A 16,507-nucleotide genomic window follows, 5' to 3' on the forward strand; every position below is an offset into this window, starting at 1 on the left:
GCCCCCGCGCAGTCCCCCGCGGGCTCCGCGCACTCACCGCGCGCCAGCTCCAGGACGCCGGCGAGCAGCAGGCAGGCGCCGTGGCGGAGGCTCGGGGCGGCTCGCATGGTGCCGGGGCGCTGGCGGCGGCGGAGGTGAAGGGGGCGTGGGCCGCAGGGCCCCTCGCCATGGGCTCAGGCGCGCTCCTGCCTCCGGCCCCCGGCCGAGCCCGTGGAGAGCAGCGCGGGGCGCCGCGGGGGCGCCCCCATGCCGCGGCGGCCGGGCAGCCCGCGCACCCGGCCCGACTCAGCCCGCGCTCTGCGGGCGCTGCGACCTCGCTCTCCGCGCGTCCTCCCCGCGCGCCAGCGGCACCCAGCGCGGCCCGGAGTCGGAGGCGCGGGAGTTTGGAGCCGAATCGCTCGCTCTGCCGCGCGCTCGCCTCTCCCGGCGGCGCGAGCGCCCCCTCCCCGCGCCCGCCCTCCCTCCCTCCCGCTTCCCCTCTCCCCGCCCCCCGCCCTCCCCGCCCTCCCCTCGCCGCGCTCTCCGCTGTATTATACAGACTTTTCTTTAATCCTTTCTGGGCTGTTCGGTTCTCCTCTGCTAAGCCGATTTATTGCAGGGAGAAGGAGAGCTGTCCCCATCCCGGCCCCCTCCCCTTCCCACCGGTCTCCCACCCCCTTTGCTCCCCCCGGGTTCCCCACCTCACAACCGGATTGCTGCCCTTAGCTTCTACCCATCACCTAGCTGACTGAGCCCCCTCGGCCTCCAGAAGCCAAGCTCCATCGGATCCCCTGCCGCCTAATCCCACCCCTGGGATCACCCCGCACCCCTAGGCTGACGGAGGAAGGCAGCCTCCGTGAGCGATGCCATCCACCCCGGAGCAAGTGGGCAGGGTGTGGCCCGGGAGTGCTGGCCTTGCCACCTATTAATGCCCTTAGTGGGAAAGATTAGGGCCATCAGTGTTCTGAAAGTTCCCGAATTATGGATGCCCTCCTCCAGGAACCCACGGAAATGGGATATGTTTTGTCCTTTTTTCCAAGAATAGCTTGGAATGGGTAAGGAATTGATTGTTTCCCCCTGGCAGAGATCATGTTTTCACCTTTCTGGCAGGCCTGATTCCTTTTCCATCCCAAGCCAGAGAAGTGGGATTTGGGACTTATATCATTATCCTCCCCCCAACACACACACACACACACACACACACACACACACACACACTCACACCATTGAGCCTCAGGCCTGGCTCTGGGCCTTGAGGTTACCTAGGTGGGGAGAGACACTCTAGCACTTGAGGTGGGGGGGGGGATGGGGAAGGTTAGATGGGGAAGGTTAAATGGGGAAGTTCAGGGCATGGAATTTCACCATGGCAAGAATACAGGAGATTGGCAAGCTGAGGCCCAGAAAGGACCCCCCAGCCAGGGTCAGGACTGGGATCAGAATGCCAGTCTCTGGCTCTTGACCCACTGTTCTTTCTACAACATTCCATGGAGAATTCCCAGGTTTCCTCACTCTGTCAGGTTGCTCTGTTTACCTAGATGGGCAATGGGTACATAGCCAGTTCCATCTGCAGCAGCTCTTTGAGGGGATGTAGGGACTAGGGTGGGCAGTGGGTGGTTCTAAGCTGTCTCTTGGGGAGCCCTGTGCAGAAATGCCCTATGGCAGGGAGCAGGTTCCTCCATGTGCCCTCTCCAAGCCTCACTACAGGCTTCCCAAGGCAGCTCTGCTGCAGCTCAGGCCCGCCAGCCCCAGAGAAGGAGTGATTTGCATTTATGAAGATCTGAAAGCAAACGTTCACCTGACAGGCTTTAGAAGGATCTTCTCAGTAAAATAATAATAATGATGATAATAAACCCTTATAAACAGGTGTTTGATTACAGTTTGTCCCTACATGGTTTTTTTTTTGAATCCGACTAATTGGCTGCCAGGCTGATTGGGCTGGGGAAGGCTTGAACACCAGAGTCTTAGGCCCTTTCTTTCCCTTTGGCTGGCTGTTCTTTGCTCCCTCTCACTTCCTGCCCCCCAGGTGTCCCCTTCTCCAAGTTGCTGAGGGTCAGCGTGAGGTCACCTCTCCCCCCACAACCATTTTTTGGGATGACCCAGCCATGCCCTGGGGCACAGTCCCTGACTGCCTCCTCCCTGACCCTCCCTGTTCCTACCACCTATGGCCCAGGAAAAAGCCAACAGAACCCAAATCCATCCCAGGTGCCAAGCTATCTGTGGAAGCACCTTCCTGACTGGGGACCAGTGTCAAGCTGGGAAGACCCTCACCTTGGCAGGTTGGTCTGAGTTCTCAAGCCAATGCCAGACATCACTGTGTGGGCATTTCTGCTGTGGGCCCCACTGCAAATCAGAGTGCAGCCAGCCGGGTGGATAGGCAACAGTTTGCCAGGTGAAGCCTGAATAGGTGGTGTTTCCTGACTGCACTCACTGCAGCCCAGCCATTATAGAGGAGAGCCAGGGGTCAGGTGGGATTCCAGCTCCCTCCCTCACCGTGGGTCCATACCAGCTGGGGGGGAAAATCCCCAGGGAGCAGCAGGAAGGGGCTAGAGAGTCACCTCCCTCATGCCAGCTGTGAATGACATCTAGCAAGAAGGAAAAAAGGTTTGAGAGCCAGCCAAAGGAGGGTTGCCTCCTAGAGCCAACGATTGGACCAGGAGGGGATGGTGATAACCTCAGTTAGTCTTCCTTCAGCCCCAGGACTTCCGAATCATTCTCACTCTCTTTTAAGATCACTCTGTATTATAATTGTTGGTCTTCCTAGCCAGTTCCTGGCTCATAGTAGGCCATTAATAAGTATTTGTTGGATGGATGGATGAATGGATGGATGGAGGAATGAGGGCAGGGCACTTTGCTATATCCACTCCACTCCTCAGCTCTTAGCAGGAGACTGCCACTTGGCACGTGCTAGCAGGCATCCTGTGGCAGGAACCTCTTCAGGGAACCAACACCCCCCTGGATTGCACATTCAGGGAAAGGACATCCTGCCCAGGTGCACAGTTGGTTTCCCAAAAGAGTTTCAGCTGCGATGTGCGTATTTACTACCATATGGTCATTGTTCATAGTAGTTCTGCCACCTCCAGAACCCTTTTGGGGAGCCCACTCTTTGAGTTCCTGTTTTATAAAACACAGCCTCAGAATCTTTCTTTTGCCCCAAGAAAGGCATATTCCAAGCACTGAGAGGCACAATCAGCAGAGGGCACAGGGTGACTTAGCCAAAGGAAAAGTCACCCAGGGCAGCCACACGCTTTTAATTTGTTTAACATCCCTTGGCTCCTGTCTTCTAATGGATGGGCCACCAGCAGCATGGCCTCCACTTTGCAGTCCTGGCACTCAGACCCATGAGTCACAGCGGGACATGCCTCCTCTTTGGGCACTAGCTGAGCAGGAGTCTTGGACCTCCTGGGGGCGAAGGTGTGGCCGTCTGTCCCCAGCCTCCCTCTGTCCATGGTGCTGAGCTAGGCTCTCCCAACAGAGGGCGCTACAGCACAAAGCAAATTTCTCTTCTCCTGACCCTAGGGAACACCCCCAAAGGTCAAAGAGGTCCTCTGTGACCTCTAGTTTGTTTGTTTTCAGGAGAGGGGGGATTAGGTACATTATTACCTCCCACAGCCTGGCTTCCAAAAGGATGGACTCTTTTGGCTGGGGAAGAACCTCCCATGAAGTTTAATAATGATGCTAAGAGTTGTAAGTATTTATGAAAGTGCTTTTCCTATGCCAGGCACTCATTGAATCTTCCTAATAACATATGAGGTTGGTGCTCTCATTATTCTTATTTTACAGATGAGAAAACTGAGGCACAGAGAAACTAAGCAACTTGCCTAGTACAACACAGTTAGTGATACAGCCAGATTTGAACCCAGGAAGAGGCCAGCGCTCTTAAATACTCTTCCAGGCCAAGATACATGCATGCACACATGACATGGCACACACACAGGCACACACAAAAGTATACATTCCCTGGAAGCCAGTATTTCAATGAGAAATGAGATAACAACAACAAGAAAAATCTTTCATAAACTCAGTGTGATCCACCTCGCTCATCTCATTTAATCCTAAGAGCCCTCTGTGGCAGCTTTACATATGCCCAACTTACTGATAAGTAAACTAAGTCTTGGAGAAGTGAAAAGAATTGCCCAAAACGGCTAAGATAGAGGAATGCTGGAATGTGGATTCCAGAGATCCACACATGTATTCTTTCTTTCTATTTCTCTCTCTCTCTCTCTCTCTCTCTCTCTCTCTCTCTCTCTCTCTCTCTCTCTCTTCCCCCCTCCCTCCCTGCCTTTCTCTCCCCCCTCTCCCCCCACTCATACAGTCCTGAGGTAGGCTTCTTCCTACCTCAGCCTCCGCCTCTCCGTGCTGGAAATTAAACATCCACCAGACCACATCCCAGACAGGACCGAGTCTTTCACTGTTTGCTTAAATTAAACGCAACTGAAAGTGACGCCATAACACTGGTGACCCAAATCGATACGGAGCCGGTCTCTTGGAATTAAGTCCAAACTGTGTGCTTAATGGACCTCAGCCCCACCTGGACTCCCAAGCTCCAGCTCCAGCATGTCTTCCCACAGGAGGACCCCAGCGGGTTTTCCACGGGGACTCGGAGGCTGTGGGTGGCTGAATGGGCCTCAGCGTTAGTTACAGGCCCAGAGAAAGGAGCTGGACCCTGTGAAAGAGTCAGTGTCAGGAAGTTAAACCCCGGGGACCAGCAAGGGCAGAGAGAAGAAGGTCAAGACAGGAAATCAACATTCCAAAACTGGGTCCCACTAATCATTTGCTTTGCAAATTTGTAATAAGTATTCCTGAAAAGAGGGTTCCATAGTTAAATATATTTGAGCAATGCTGTACATTAGGCCATTCCCCATTTCTTGGAGATTTATTATTTGCATGAGTATATCAAAGGCTATGAGAAACCCTGCAGAGTTTTTCAGTTTTATTTACTTGAAACCCAAACTTGTGTGGCCCCAGAACCATCTTTGCATAAATAGCTATTAACATCTCATGAGCAAGAGTTCTGCAGATCGCAGGATGGATGGGAGATGCTTCTCTAGCCCTGGGCAAGTCTGATCTCTTCCTAAATTACCACAGTAAGAGCAGTAGTAGCAGTAAGGCTAATAAGAATAACAGCAACCACTGCCAATTGATGGCATTTATTGAGCATTTACCATGTACCAGGTACTGTTCTCAGTTCTTAGCTTGTACCAATTCATTGAATTCTCTACATAATTTTATGAGGCAGGTTATGTTTTTAATTCCCCCAAAGAGACCAAAAGCAACAACAACAACAACAAAACTGAGGCCCAGAGGTCACTTTGCTCTTATGTATTTCTGAGATTGTAAGACACATGAGGATAAGAACCAAAGCTGATTCATCTCTTCATTACTTGTGGTAGGTGCTCAACAATGTGTTGAGTGAATGACTGGAAGGAAGGAAGATTGATGAATAGAAAGACCAATAGGGGAAAGAATGATTGGATGGATGGATGAATGGATACATTGATGTAAGAAATATTGGGTATATACATGGATGAATGGATGGGTAGATGGTGGGTGGGTGGAAGAACAGATGGAAAGATAGAAGGGTGGGTGGCTGGTGAATGGGTCATGGTGGGTGGGTGTGTAGACAGATGGATTAGAGAAAGTATTGATGGGTGGGTGAGCACATGGATGAAGGAGTGGGTGGATGAATCAGGATTAGAAAGCATCAGCAAGATTTGTACTTTTTCCTGTATTACTGAATTTGGTAGGAGGAAAGGAAGGAAGGAAGGAAGGAAGGAAGGAAGGAAGGAAGGAAGGAAGGAAGGAAGGAAGGAAGGAAGGAAGGGGAAGGAAGAAAGGAGGAAAGAAAGGAGGGAGGGAGGAATGGGAGGGAAGGAGGGAAGAAGGATTTGCTCTAAGAACTTGAGAAAATGACTTATCATCCCTGTGCTTTGATTTCCTCATCTGTGAAAGGGGAATGGGGGTAAGAGCACCAACCTCACTGAGTTGTGCTGATTAAATAGGACAATGCTTTAAATGATGTAAGCACTCAATCAATATTGGCTATAACAAATATTACCCACTGAGGCAGCCATGTAATGCTATAATTACCCCACGCTGAGGTTCCTTCTTTTCATCCTTACTTCCTGTACTCTGTAGTGGAGACGGGTGGGTGAAGACTCCAGGGTCAAGAGCTTAAGGGACGTGGCAGATATTTGCCGTGACCATGAAGCAAAGGAAAAGGTCAATTACAGGCTCCCCCAAAAGGGATCTGTAATTCACTTCTTCTCGGTGGCATTTTACAGCATTAGTCAGTCTGTTCCTAGCTTTGGAATCTTGCCTCCACGGCTGTCAAGTCAGACCTGGAATCTTCTGAGGTGACCCTTGGAGCTCCGCCTTTCGTCCGTGCTTTGCTAAACTGCAACACCACCCATAGACAACAGGTGGCGCCATCTAATATGTGATTTGTTCCATTTTTACAACCTTTCCAGTTTGAGGGCCTATATCCCGTAAAATGAACCAGCTTCCTATTTCAGAAATTTATGAAGCTTTCGTATATTCACAATTATGCATGCTGTCATAAAACATGTATATGTAAACTCCCTAGTTAGTCACAATATTGTGATGGGTCCATAATACTATAGATGAGGAAAGTTATACCCAAAGCAAGATGGTCCCTGCGTTCTCACTGTTTGAGATGTATATTGTCTGCACCATACAGCAAAGTAATATCCTCTTCAGTCTATTCACCTTTGTGTCTTGTCTCCCCAGGTCCTAATGTGAGCTCTGGAAGGTCTGGGCCCATTTCACTTTGCCCCTTGGCACCTCCAACGACACCCTGCTCAGGCCTGGGTCACATGGTTCTGGAGAGGCCAGGAAGCGAAGAAGGAAGGTCCAGCTAGCTGGACCATCCATTTGGGAGTATACAGGTATTTGTAACTAAAGGGCTCTAGTTAATTACAAAAGCCATCTGATAGAAATAGATAATTTCCTTCTCTCACCCTCAGCCTGTTTTCTGTCTTGAGTTTCTAGGTCCTGAAACATTTGAGAAAATTCCAATTTGATTTGTAGTATAGGGAGCCAGTTTCATTTCTCTGGGCTTCAGAGTTTCCATTTGTAAGAGGCAAAAGGCCGGGCTAGGACCCCACGGACCCTGACAGGTGGTGTTACCTGGACATGAATCTACCTCGACCTTCCTTCCCTTTATCTCTCCCTTCTTGTGCCACTCGATGAAGCAGAGACGCTGTACCTGACACTGAGCTAGGACTTGGGAGACTGGCTTTCTGGAGGAGGTGAGACCTGAAGCTTTGATGGATGTCTAAGGGTGAGAGAAGGGTTTCTGGGCAGCGCGCATGTGCAAAGCCCTACAAACATGCAGCAGAGGTTGCCATGCAGGCAGCGGCAGGTGGTGCAGGGAGTCTGGGACCAGGGGTGTGTAGGGAGGCGCGGCTATGAGATTAGGCAGGGTCTTTGTAGGCCACAGAAGGCAATGAAGGCCGAGACAGAGTGACACAGCAAGGAAAACTGCTTTAAAAACCTGCCTTGAACAAAATGACCTGGACACAACTGCCCATCTTGAGATTCTGTGACTCTTGACATTAGATTTCTCTGAACTCACCAGTCCCTTCCCAGCCACCAGAGGAAACGTCCTCATCATTGGAGTCTACGTTTCAGCGAAGTCGCTCTTTTCCTCCCCTTCTCTCCCCAACTATTGATCAATGGGAATAATCCTGCTAACCCCTGCACCCCTAGTCAGCCACCTGACGCCATCTCTTCTCCCTGCCTTCCTATGTCACATCACTGCTGCCCATGCCCTGCCTCCTGTCCTTCATTCCATTCAAGATGAGGGTATCACGAGGTGACCCTGCAAAGAGGCAGCTAGTGAATCAGGCTGGAATTATTTCCCTGGAAGTGAAAGATATTGGGAGGGCCAAAGGGGGCGTCCCTCAACCCTCAAAGTTATCCATCCCTTAAAAGGGGTGCTAATGGGCCATGGGAATCACACAGGCTTTGTATGAGTCCTAGGGAAGGCACCAGGCATTGGGGGCATGACAGCCCAAAGTGACACAGGTCCAGGGGCCCCACACCCTTATGGTGCTGTTCCAGTGCCCGTAAATAAATGGTTCTAATGGGTCTCCACCTCCACGGAGGGCAGTAAGCCTAAACATGTGCATTGTTCTCGGCACCAGGTGTGGAGCGGGGTGCTAGGGATACAGGAACAAAAAGACAGTTTGTGCCTGGAGGAGCTCACAGTGGGCAGGGATTGGTAGCCTGTTAAGACACCTGAGAGCCAACCTCAGGGCTGCTCACCCTGTATCTGTTCACCAGGCCTCTTTGCCATCAGGGGCCTACACCCACCTGCCTGCTCCACTTGGTTCTTTCTTCCCAGATGTCCTCCCGGGCCCCCCATCTCCTGGTGTGCCGCTAGTCCTCACCCCACGCAGGCTTCCACTAAAGGAAGGACCGTTGGGTCCCCTCAGAACTGACACCTGCACAATTCCTCGAACCTTATCTTGCAAATAAAGCACAAGCCCTGCCTGTCCACACCCTACTTCATCAAGCTCCCTTGGTTCTGGGCCGTTATACAGGCTGTTCTCTCTGCTGGAAACACCCTTCCCCCCTCCGACTTCCCAATGTCCTGACTCCCACCTCCCTTACGCTGCCCGCAGTTCCCTATGCAAGCCCTTTAAGCTGGCTAGCTTCTACTCATGCCCCAGGGCTCGGATTTAGCTGTCACTAGTTCAGGAAGTCTGTGGGAGATGCCTTTTCTGTGCTGGCCCAGGGATTAAGAGTATGGTGGTAAGATGGGCAAAGTACAGGGAGAGGGAAGGAGGGAGGGAAGGAGGGACGGCACGGAAGGAGGGATCCACAAGTCTGAATCTACAGCAAGGCTCAGACCAGAGTCAGGATACCACCGGAAAGTTTGAATGGCCAGAAAAGATGCTCAGCTTCTCCAGAATAATACCTTTCTGAACTAGGGCTGCCAAGAATGGACCCCCCAGCAAAGGTGCTCAACCTCGTCCTCACTCTAAGACATATGAGATCACTGAAGCCTCCTGACATCTCCCTTTAAAGGGAAAAGTGGTCCATGGTAGGACACTGGGCTTAGGAGTACAGAGGGCTGGAGTCCGCAATACCCGCAGGCCGGCTCTCAGGCAGTGAGGCTCAAGGGTGCGTGTGAAGGGGTGGATGTTGAGGGGCCCTCACTCCCCTTTAGACAGTACTGTCTTCTCTGGCAGGACCAGCTCTCCACCCCTGGGAGGCTCCAGGGCATTCTGGGTGCCTGGGGACCAGCTGTCTTCCTGGCTCCTGCGTCCAAGTCCAACACTTACTTATCAAGATAATTAAATTCTACTCCTTCCAGCTGCCCCTTGCAACGCCACAGGGACAGGAGCCTCTCCCTGAGAGCCGCTCCTTGCGGCTGTTCGATAAGCCGCATATTCTACACCCCGAGTGGCTGCATTTCAGCAGTGGGTGAAGTGGTTTTATTTTTATCGCACACGCCGGCATATAAATATGTACGAGTTGCTCAGAAGCACTTTAGGGTCTCTCTGGAAGGCATCAGTGTGAGTGAGAAGGAGCATGGCAATTATTAGTTTGGTGCAAACGTAATTGCAGTTTAAAAGGTTAAAAACAATTGCACACACCGCAATTACTTGTGCACCAACCTAATAGCTCAACCAGGGCATGGGTTCTACTAGAAGTGCTGTGCCTTCTAGCATGGCAGGCCCCAGTCTCCTTGGAATGGGATCTGCCTCCATAGGCTTCTGAGAACAGAGTGGTGCCTTGGCAAACTTTCCAGAACTAAATTAAAAAAAAAAAAAAAGATCTGGGTTCCCACCTTAACTCTGCCACTTAGCAGCTGTGTGACCTTGGATAAGGTCCTTTCCTTCTCTGGTCTCGGCACCTACATCTATAAAATGGGGTTCATCATGCCTTCACGGTCAGCCTCCAGGTCTTTGTTTTTAAAGAACACATATGATGAAGAATTTGAAATGGGCTCTGAGAACTGTAATATCCAACTGTAAGAGGCTTTTCATTATTCCTCCCAGCCATTCATTTGGAGCAGGTTAGTGAACGGACAAGACATACCAGCAATGGATTCCATAGGTGTTACAGGCTTCCTCGCCAGTCATGGCAGGGAAGAAGGGAAATAGCATTATTGACCTCCTGCTACAGGGCTGGGTGCTTTACATGTGTCATCGCATTTGAACATGAGAGTAACACTGTGGGGAGGTGTTATTGCTGTTCATTGAGGAGGAAGCTAAAGCTCAGCAAGACAAAGGAACGTGGGTACCGCCCCACAGCTAGTGAGCAGCAGAGCCCAGGTCAGTGCTCACAATTCTTCTGGGCCCGGAGGAAATGCAATCTCGGTTGACTGCCTGCCACGAGGGCTGGTCTGGGCACGTGGGCCAGGGCATGTGTCGTCCTGTGGTGTGTCCCTTAGAGCAGCTGAGGCGTGGTGCTGGCTAAAGAGCGAGTAAGTGGTCCGAAAGGAAGCTTGTGAGGCTGTCCCTACCTCTGAAACGGGGGTCCAGCTTTTATCACGTACAGGCTGAAGGAGAGAGGATGGCTTTCATCTCCCAGGCCCTGGAGTCAGACAGACAGGAACCAAAGGCTTTGGTGCTGATGTGTTAGTAGAAGGTAGAAGATTATAGAGCAATTAGAGTTCTCTGATGGCCAAGGGCAGGGGGCCAAAGGACTCTGAGCTCTGGCCTCTCATCCCTTGCGCTCACAACCCAGCGTATGAAGAGCAGGAATGGAAGCAGGCTGCTCTTCCCAGGGGCTGTCAACCCTGAGGCCTAGGGTCCAGGGGCTTGGCCCCTGCTGCCTTTCTGTCCCCCAAAGGGCTCTCCTGGTCCCAGGGCCCTGGGTAGGGGAGCTCAGCAGCTAATGAGGAAATGCCCCCTGCCCTCAACTGTATCTTGAAAGCCCAGTGAAGGCTCAACCTACGAGGGCAAAGGCAAAGTTTCAGGGCCCAGAAACCAGGCTGGATTGCGCAGGGAAGTCACCCAGCACCCCAGTACCAATGTGCCAGGAGGGTGAACCCCCAGAACAATAAGGAACACAGAGGCAGGCCTCTGGGGCAGGCAGTGGTCTGTGGAATGAGGCGAGCCTCAGCAGTGAGAACGAAAGGAACTTGGTAACAGCCAAGCCTGCTTCACTGATAGGAAAAACCATCTTGATTTGTAAACGAAGAATTAAGTGAGGCTGTCAGAGGGTGGCCCATGTGGAATCGAGCAGAGCTCAGAATCTGGAGAAGCAGGTTGGTGGTTATTGGATCAGAAACCTGTTCTCTCCAGTTTGATTTTTCTCTCTTTATTTCCTTTCTAATTTATTTCTGTTTTCAGGAAAGCTGGAAACACCAGCCTCAGTCAGCCGTTAAGGAGTGCCAAGGGGAAAGGACTTGAGTCCACACTGTGGTTACTGAGAAAGAAGAGAGAGCGGGTCAGTCTGGAGAGAGTAAGTGAAAGCTGGAGGACTCTTGGGAAAAGGTGGGGCTCAGAGGCCAAGGTCAGATCCCACAGGGCCATTCCTACCTGCCCAGGTGTTATTTCCCAGGAGGGCTCCTCTGCTTCTCTTTCTTTTTCTCTCTAAATTATGTTAAAGAACACATAACATAAAATTTACCATCGAACGATTTTTAAGTGTATGGCCCAGTAGCATTAACAGTATTCACATTGTTGTGCAATTGACCGCCAGACTTTTTTCACTTTGCAAAACTGAATCTCCAGACCCGTGGAACAGCACCTCCTCCTTCTCCCTTCCCACAGCCTGTGGCAACCGCCGTTCTACTCTCTCTCAGGGAATGTGACGACTCTAAGCACCACATATAAGGGGAATCAGACAGTATTTGTCTACTGGTGACTGGCTTATTTCACTTAGCATAATACCCTCAAGGCTCATCCATTTTGTAGAAGGTGTCACAATTTCCTTCCTTTCTTAGGCTGAATAGTATTCCATTATATGCAGATACCACATTTTGTTTATCCATTCAATGTTGATGGGCACTTGGGTGGCTTCCACCTTTTGGCCATTGTGAATAGCGCTGCTGTGAACAGGACTGTACACCTATCTCGGAGACTGCTTTCAATTCACTTGGCTATTCACCTAGAAGTGGGATTGCTGGATCACACCGTCCTCTTTAAGGAAGGAGGCCCTGTGGGACCATCTGCGAGGCACCCGGCTACCTCTGAAGGTGCTGATTCTGGTCCGAGAGGCCTGGTTGCACACAGGAGACTGGAAGGCAGGGAACTCCTGACACTCGCCCTGGCTGCAGAGGGTCGTGGCGGATTTCCGTCCTCTGCCCGCGTGGGTCCTGGGTCTCTTGGGCCTCGTGGTAGGCATGAAGTAGAGGCGAGAGGAACAAAACCCAGAACACTTGGAGCTCCAGGAAAGAGGGACCCAGGTACCCTTGCCATCTGCTAACAACTACTTGACTGGGGTGACTAGTACACACACGACAGTAGCAGGCAGATGTTTGCTGACCCAATGAATGGTGGTAGTTCCAAAATTCTAGAAAACACGTTCTACAGGGGCATGAAGTGTGGCTCTCTTGTTCACATGACGGGAGCTCGGTGAATGAATGAATGAATCAATCAATCAATCAATAAGCATAACATTGTATCACGTTGCTGTGCTCTCTAAAGGAATAATATCCAGATAAGAAGAAAGGTCAAGAACATTTAACAAACTCTTCCCGTGAACGCTATTTGGTGCAAAACAAGGGCCTTGGTCGGCAGGGTAAGGGAATGGAGAGGAAGAAGGTATGGTCCTGGCCAGACATGGCTCATACACCAGTGGGGACAGAGGAAAACACATCCACCATCAGGTGCATTGCAGGAGAACTACGTGTGGGGACGACACACAAGTCACAAGCAGTCCTGGGCTAAGACCGCTCTCGTCCATTTTGCATCTTGTTTGGGCCAGGCCCTTTCTTATCATGTACCCCACGCAGCAACTCTGACGGTCGGGACCACTCCTTCTGAACAGGTTCAGACACATGGGGGGACTCTCCCAGGGTCACACACGGCAAATGGCAAAAGAGGGACACGAATCCAGGCTTGACTCCAAACCCCAAGTATGTCCCTCTTTACCAACAGCGGTGGCCAGGGACGAGCTCCTGGCTGAGTCCCCACATCCGCTTCCAGGGAAGGAAAAGGTTTTCTAGGTAGAGGGGAAAATACCCGCCTAAGTGCAGAGATAGGAAAGGGCAAGGAATGCTCGCGAAAACAGCAAATATTCCCGATGGACAGAGTATGAAATACAAGTAAGGGCTCATTAGGAAATGATGGGCTGGGCTGAGCCTTGAACCTGAGCCCAGGTGTCCTTGACACTGTTAGGGCCGAGGAGATGGGAGTGACATGCTCAGAGCTCTGCTTTCCCTCGATTCATCCGCTGCTGTGTACAGCGTGGACCAGAGGAGGTGAGCCTGCAGGCAGAAAGGGAGGTTAGGATGCTCCAGAAAGGGGGAATTCGTTTGTCCCATTGCATGCTGGCGCCAGGGGCTAAAACTGTGAGCGATCAGGCCCTCACGGACCCCTCATGGAGCTGACTGTCATGGACAAAACAGACAATAAACAAGGTACCAACGAAAGCAAAATGACTACAGGTTGTAATCCGGACCAGGACATGAACAAACAAGATGGTGTGGACAGTAATAACGGCAGCATGTTGCAATCAGGGAAGGCTCCTCTGAAGAGGGGGCGATTAAGCTGGAGAAAAAGGATCAGAAGGAGCTGGCATTGCAGAGAGCAGAGGGAAGAATGGAGACAAGTCCTGAAGAAGGAGGAAGTTTCCAGTGCCCTGGGAACTGGCGGAAAGTACCTGGGGCGAGTTGGAGAACTGCAAGAGCAGCGGGGGGAGGGGGGGTAAGAGTTGGGATTTTATTCCAGAGAGATGGGAAGCCATTGGAAGGCTCGAAGCAGGACACTGGTGTGATCTGATTTGCGGTTTGGAAAGACCTCTCTGGCTGCTGTGTGAAAAATGGGAAGGAGAGGAAGCTGGTGGAGAGACGATACCAAGATAGGAAGGGCCGGAGAAAGAGGTGAAGGTGCCCTAGACCAGGGCAGTGGTGAGAATGGACAGGAGGGAACTGGCTGAGGCTCGCAGGCTGATTCCAGAGGGGAGGGGCCGCGCATGAGAGGTATCATTTGGAGAAACACTCTCTGTTTCAAAGGCAGGTGACAGCCAGGATAAAGCACTGCAAAGTTTGACCCTGGCAGCAAATCCAATTTCCACACATCTCTTCTGGATGAAATTTGCCTTCCCCCAGAGTGGGAGGTCAAAGCAAAACACTGCAATGCAACCAGAGGCTTCTCGAGGTGGGGAGAGACTCTACTGGGGGGATTATTCTGGGCTCTGGGCTGTAAAACCCTGTCTGGATGCTCAGAGGACAGAGGGAAAGGAGGTCCCTTCCCACCCAGCTCCTGCCCCACGGGGGCCCTGTCTGGTATGCTGGACAAGTGTCATGCAGGCCTTTTTCTAGGTGCTGGGGATACAGCAGTGAAGGAAAGGACAAAGCCCCTCTTTCCCAGCCCTTCCCCATACGTAGTCCCCAGTCTACATGTGGTGGGCCACTTCCCAGGTAGCCCCCTGAGATGACTTCCTCCGGGAGTTCATACCTGTGGAATGTCCCCTCCGTGGGCTGTACCTAGTGACTGGCTTCCAATGAGCAGAACAGGCAAAAGTGATGGGATGTCACTTCTGAGATCAGGTTACAAAAGACTGACATCAGTAGCGTGGGCACTCGCTCTGGCCCCTCCCTTGCTCACTCCAATGACACCAGCGGCCATGTTATAAGCTGCTCTATGAAGAGACCCAAGTGGCGAGCACCTGAGCGAGGACAGCAGTGGGATGGTAGCTCGTGAGGGGCCAAGGTCGCAGCCCAACAACCCTTAAGGAGCGGAACCCGTCAGCCACTGCAGGAGCAAGCTTGGGAGAGGTCCCAGGCTCCTCTTCCGGTCAGCTTGACAGGACCGCAGCCTCGGCCAATTGCAACCTGGGAGATACCCTGAGACAGAGGACTCAGCTAAACTACACCTGGATTCCTGACCCCTGATTCTTTTGAGACAGTAAATGTTGCCTCAATCTACCATGTTTGGAGTAATAGTTATGCAGCAATTGACGACTGATAACCAGTGAACACTTATTAAACACAGCATGTGAGCTTTATACGCAGACATTTTATGGAATAGGTGCCACTATTATCCCCATTTCATAGATATGGAAACTGAGGCTCAGAGAGGTTAAGTAACTTTCCCAAGGCCACACAGCTACAAAGTGGCAGAGAAAGGATTCAGACAGAAGCAGTTGGCTCCAGGTCTGTGCTGTTAAACACCACACTGACAAGGTAGGCACAACCTCTTCCCTGCAGAGAGCCTAGTCTGATGGAGGAAGCACTCTCTCCACACGGAGGGCACTGCCATCTAGTCAGGAAGATGCTCTCCCAACTAGCTTTGCACCCACCCTTAAGTCAGCCGACGCATCCCCCTGCCTTCCAACCCGAAGAAATTTCCAGACTGCCTTCCCTAATCTTGTCTTGCACGGGGCTTCCTACTCTTGTGTTTCCTCCTTCAAACCTGATCTTTTGCAGTTTCCTAATACAGCCTTGAATTTAGTCCTCGGGCCTAATTCTGGATCCTGCACCCTGGTGAGTCCTGGGCAGCCATTCTGGGCTGGCCTTTGTAATACGCTGTGCACATCGTCCTATTTAACCATTAAACAATCCATTGACAGATGCAGAAGCCGAGGCCCAGGGACGTGAGCTATCACCTCATGTGGCCAGTGACCGACTCCTGGTGACCCACTGGGCTGTGCGGCCTTCCTGGTCCTGTGATTTAAAATTGTCCTAGATGTCACAATGCCCCAAACTGCAGGTCTCTTCCCAGCTTTTGGGGATCTCGTGACGCGTGTGCCCTCCCGAGTGTGCTGTGCCTGGAGATGCGTGGGGGTCTCTCCGATCTCCCCGCTAGGCCATTCATTCCTTAAGTACAGCCCGAAGTGCCAGCAGCTAGTGTGCACCTAACACCTTCATCGTTGTTGAATGAAAGAAGGAAATTCGCTTATGAAGTAGGCAAAGCATATTCCCCGACTGCCCAGCGTATCTCCCCGCTTCCTAGCGAGGCTCATTCCCTTTGGAGAAATCAGTCCTTCTGTAATATGTCACTATGGGACTGTCACATCAGCCCCACCTTCCACTTGCCCAGGGGCAGGCAGGGAACCCAGCTCCCTCTTTAGAATTTGGATCTTGAGAAGAACAAAGAGCCTAGAGTAGGCACATGCTGCAGCACCAGCCCTGCCTCTGCTCTGGCTTCCTGGTCTCCCCGCCTGGCCTGGTCTCCCCGCCTGGCCTGGTCTCCCCGCCTGCCCTGGTCTCCCTGCCTGCCCCGGTCTCCCCGCCTGGCCTGGTCTCCCTGCCTGGTCTGGTCTCCCCGCCTGGCCTTGACACTCCTCCCTGCCTACAGCCACTAGCCCTCCTATAACCCTGGGCCCCCAGAACTGCCCAGCTGGCCTCTGCCTTTCTCACCAGGATGTTGGATCCACAAGCCAG

The 16,507-nt window shown here is 51.9% G+C and overlaps 1 protein-coding gene across 1 annotated transcript in view; it reads right to left on the reverse strand.

Annotated features, from left to right (window-relative positions):
• Nucleotides 1-431, reverse strand: part of IGSF21 (immunoglobin superfamily member 21) — a 238,229-nt gene extending 237,798 nt beyond the window's left edge. The window contains exon 1 of the mRNA XM_081057819.1: nucleotides 38-431. Coding sequence (XP_080913945.1) covers nucleotides 38-107 — 70 coding nt within the window. The 5' untranslated portion in view covers nucleotides 108-431. The remainder of the gene's footprint in view (nucleotides 1-37) is intronic.
• Nucleotides 432-16,507: the final 16,076 nt, after the last annotated feature.

Source organism: Rhinolophus hipposideros (genome assembly GCF_964194185.1).
Source record: "Rhinolophus hipposideros genome assembly, chromosome: 8".
NCBI classification, from domain to species: domain Eukaryota; kingdom Metazoa; phylum Chordata; class Mammalia; order Chiroptera; family Rhinolophidae; genus Rhinolophus; species Rhinolophus hipposideros.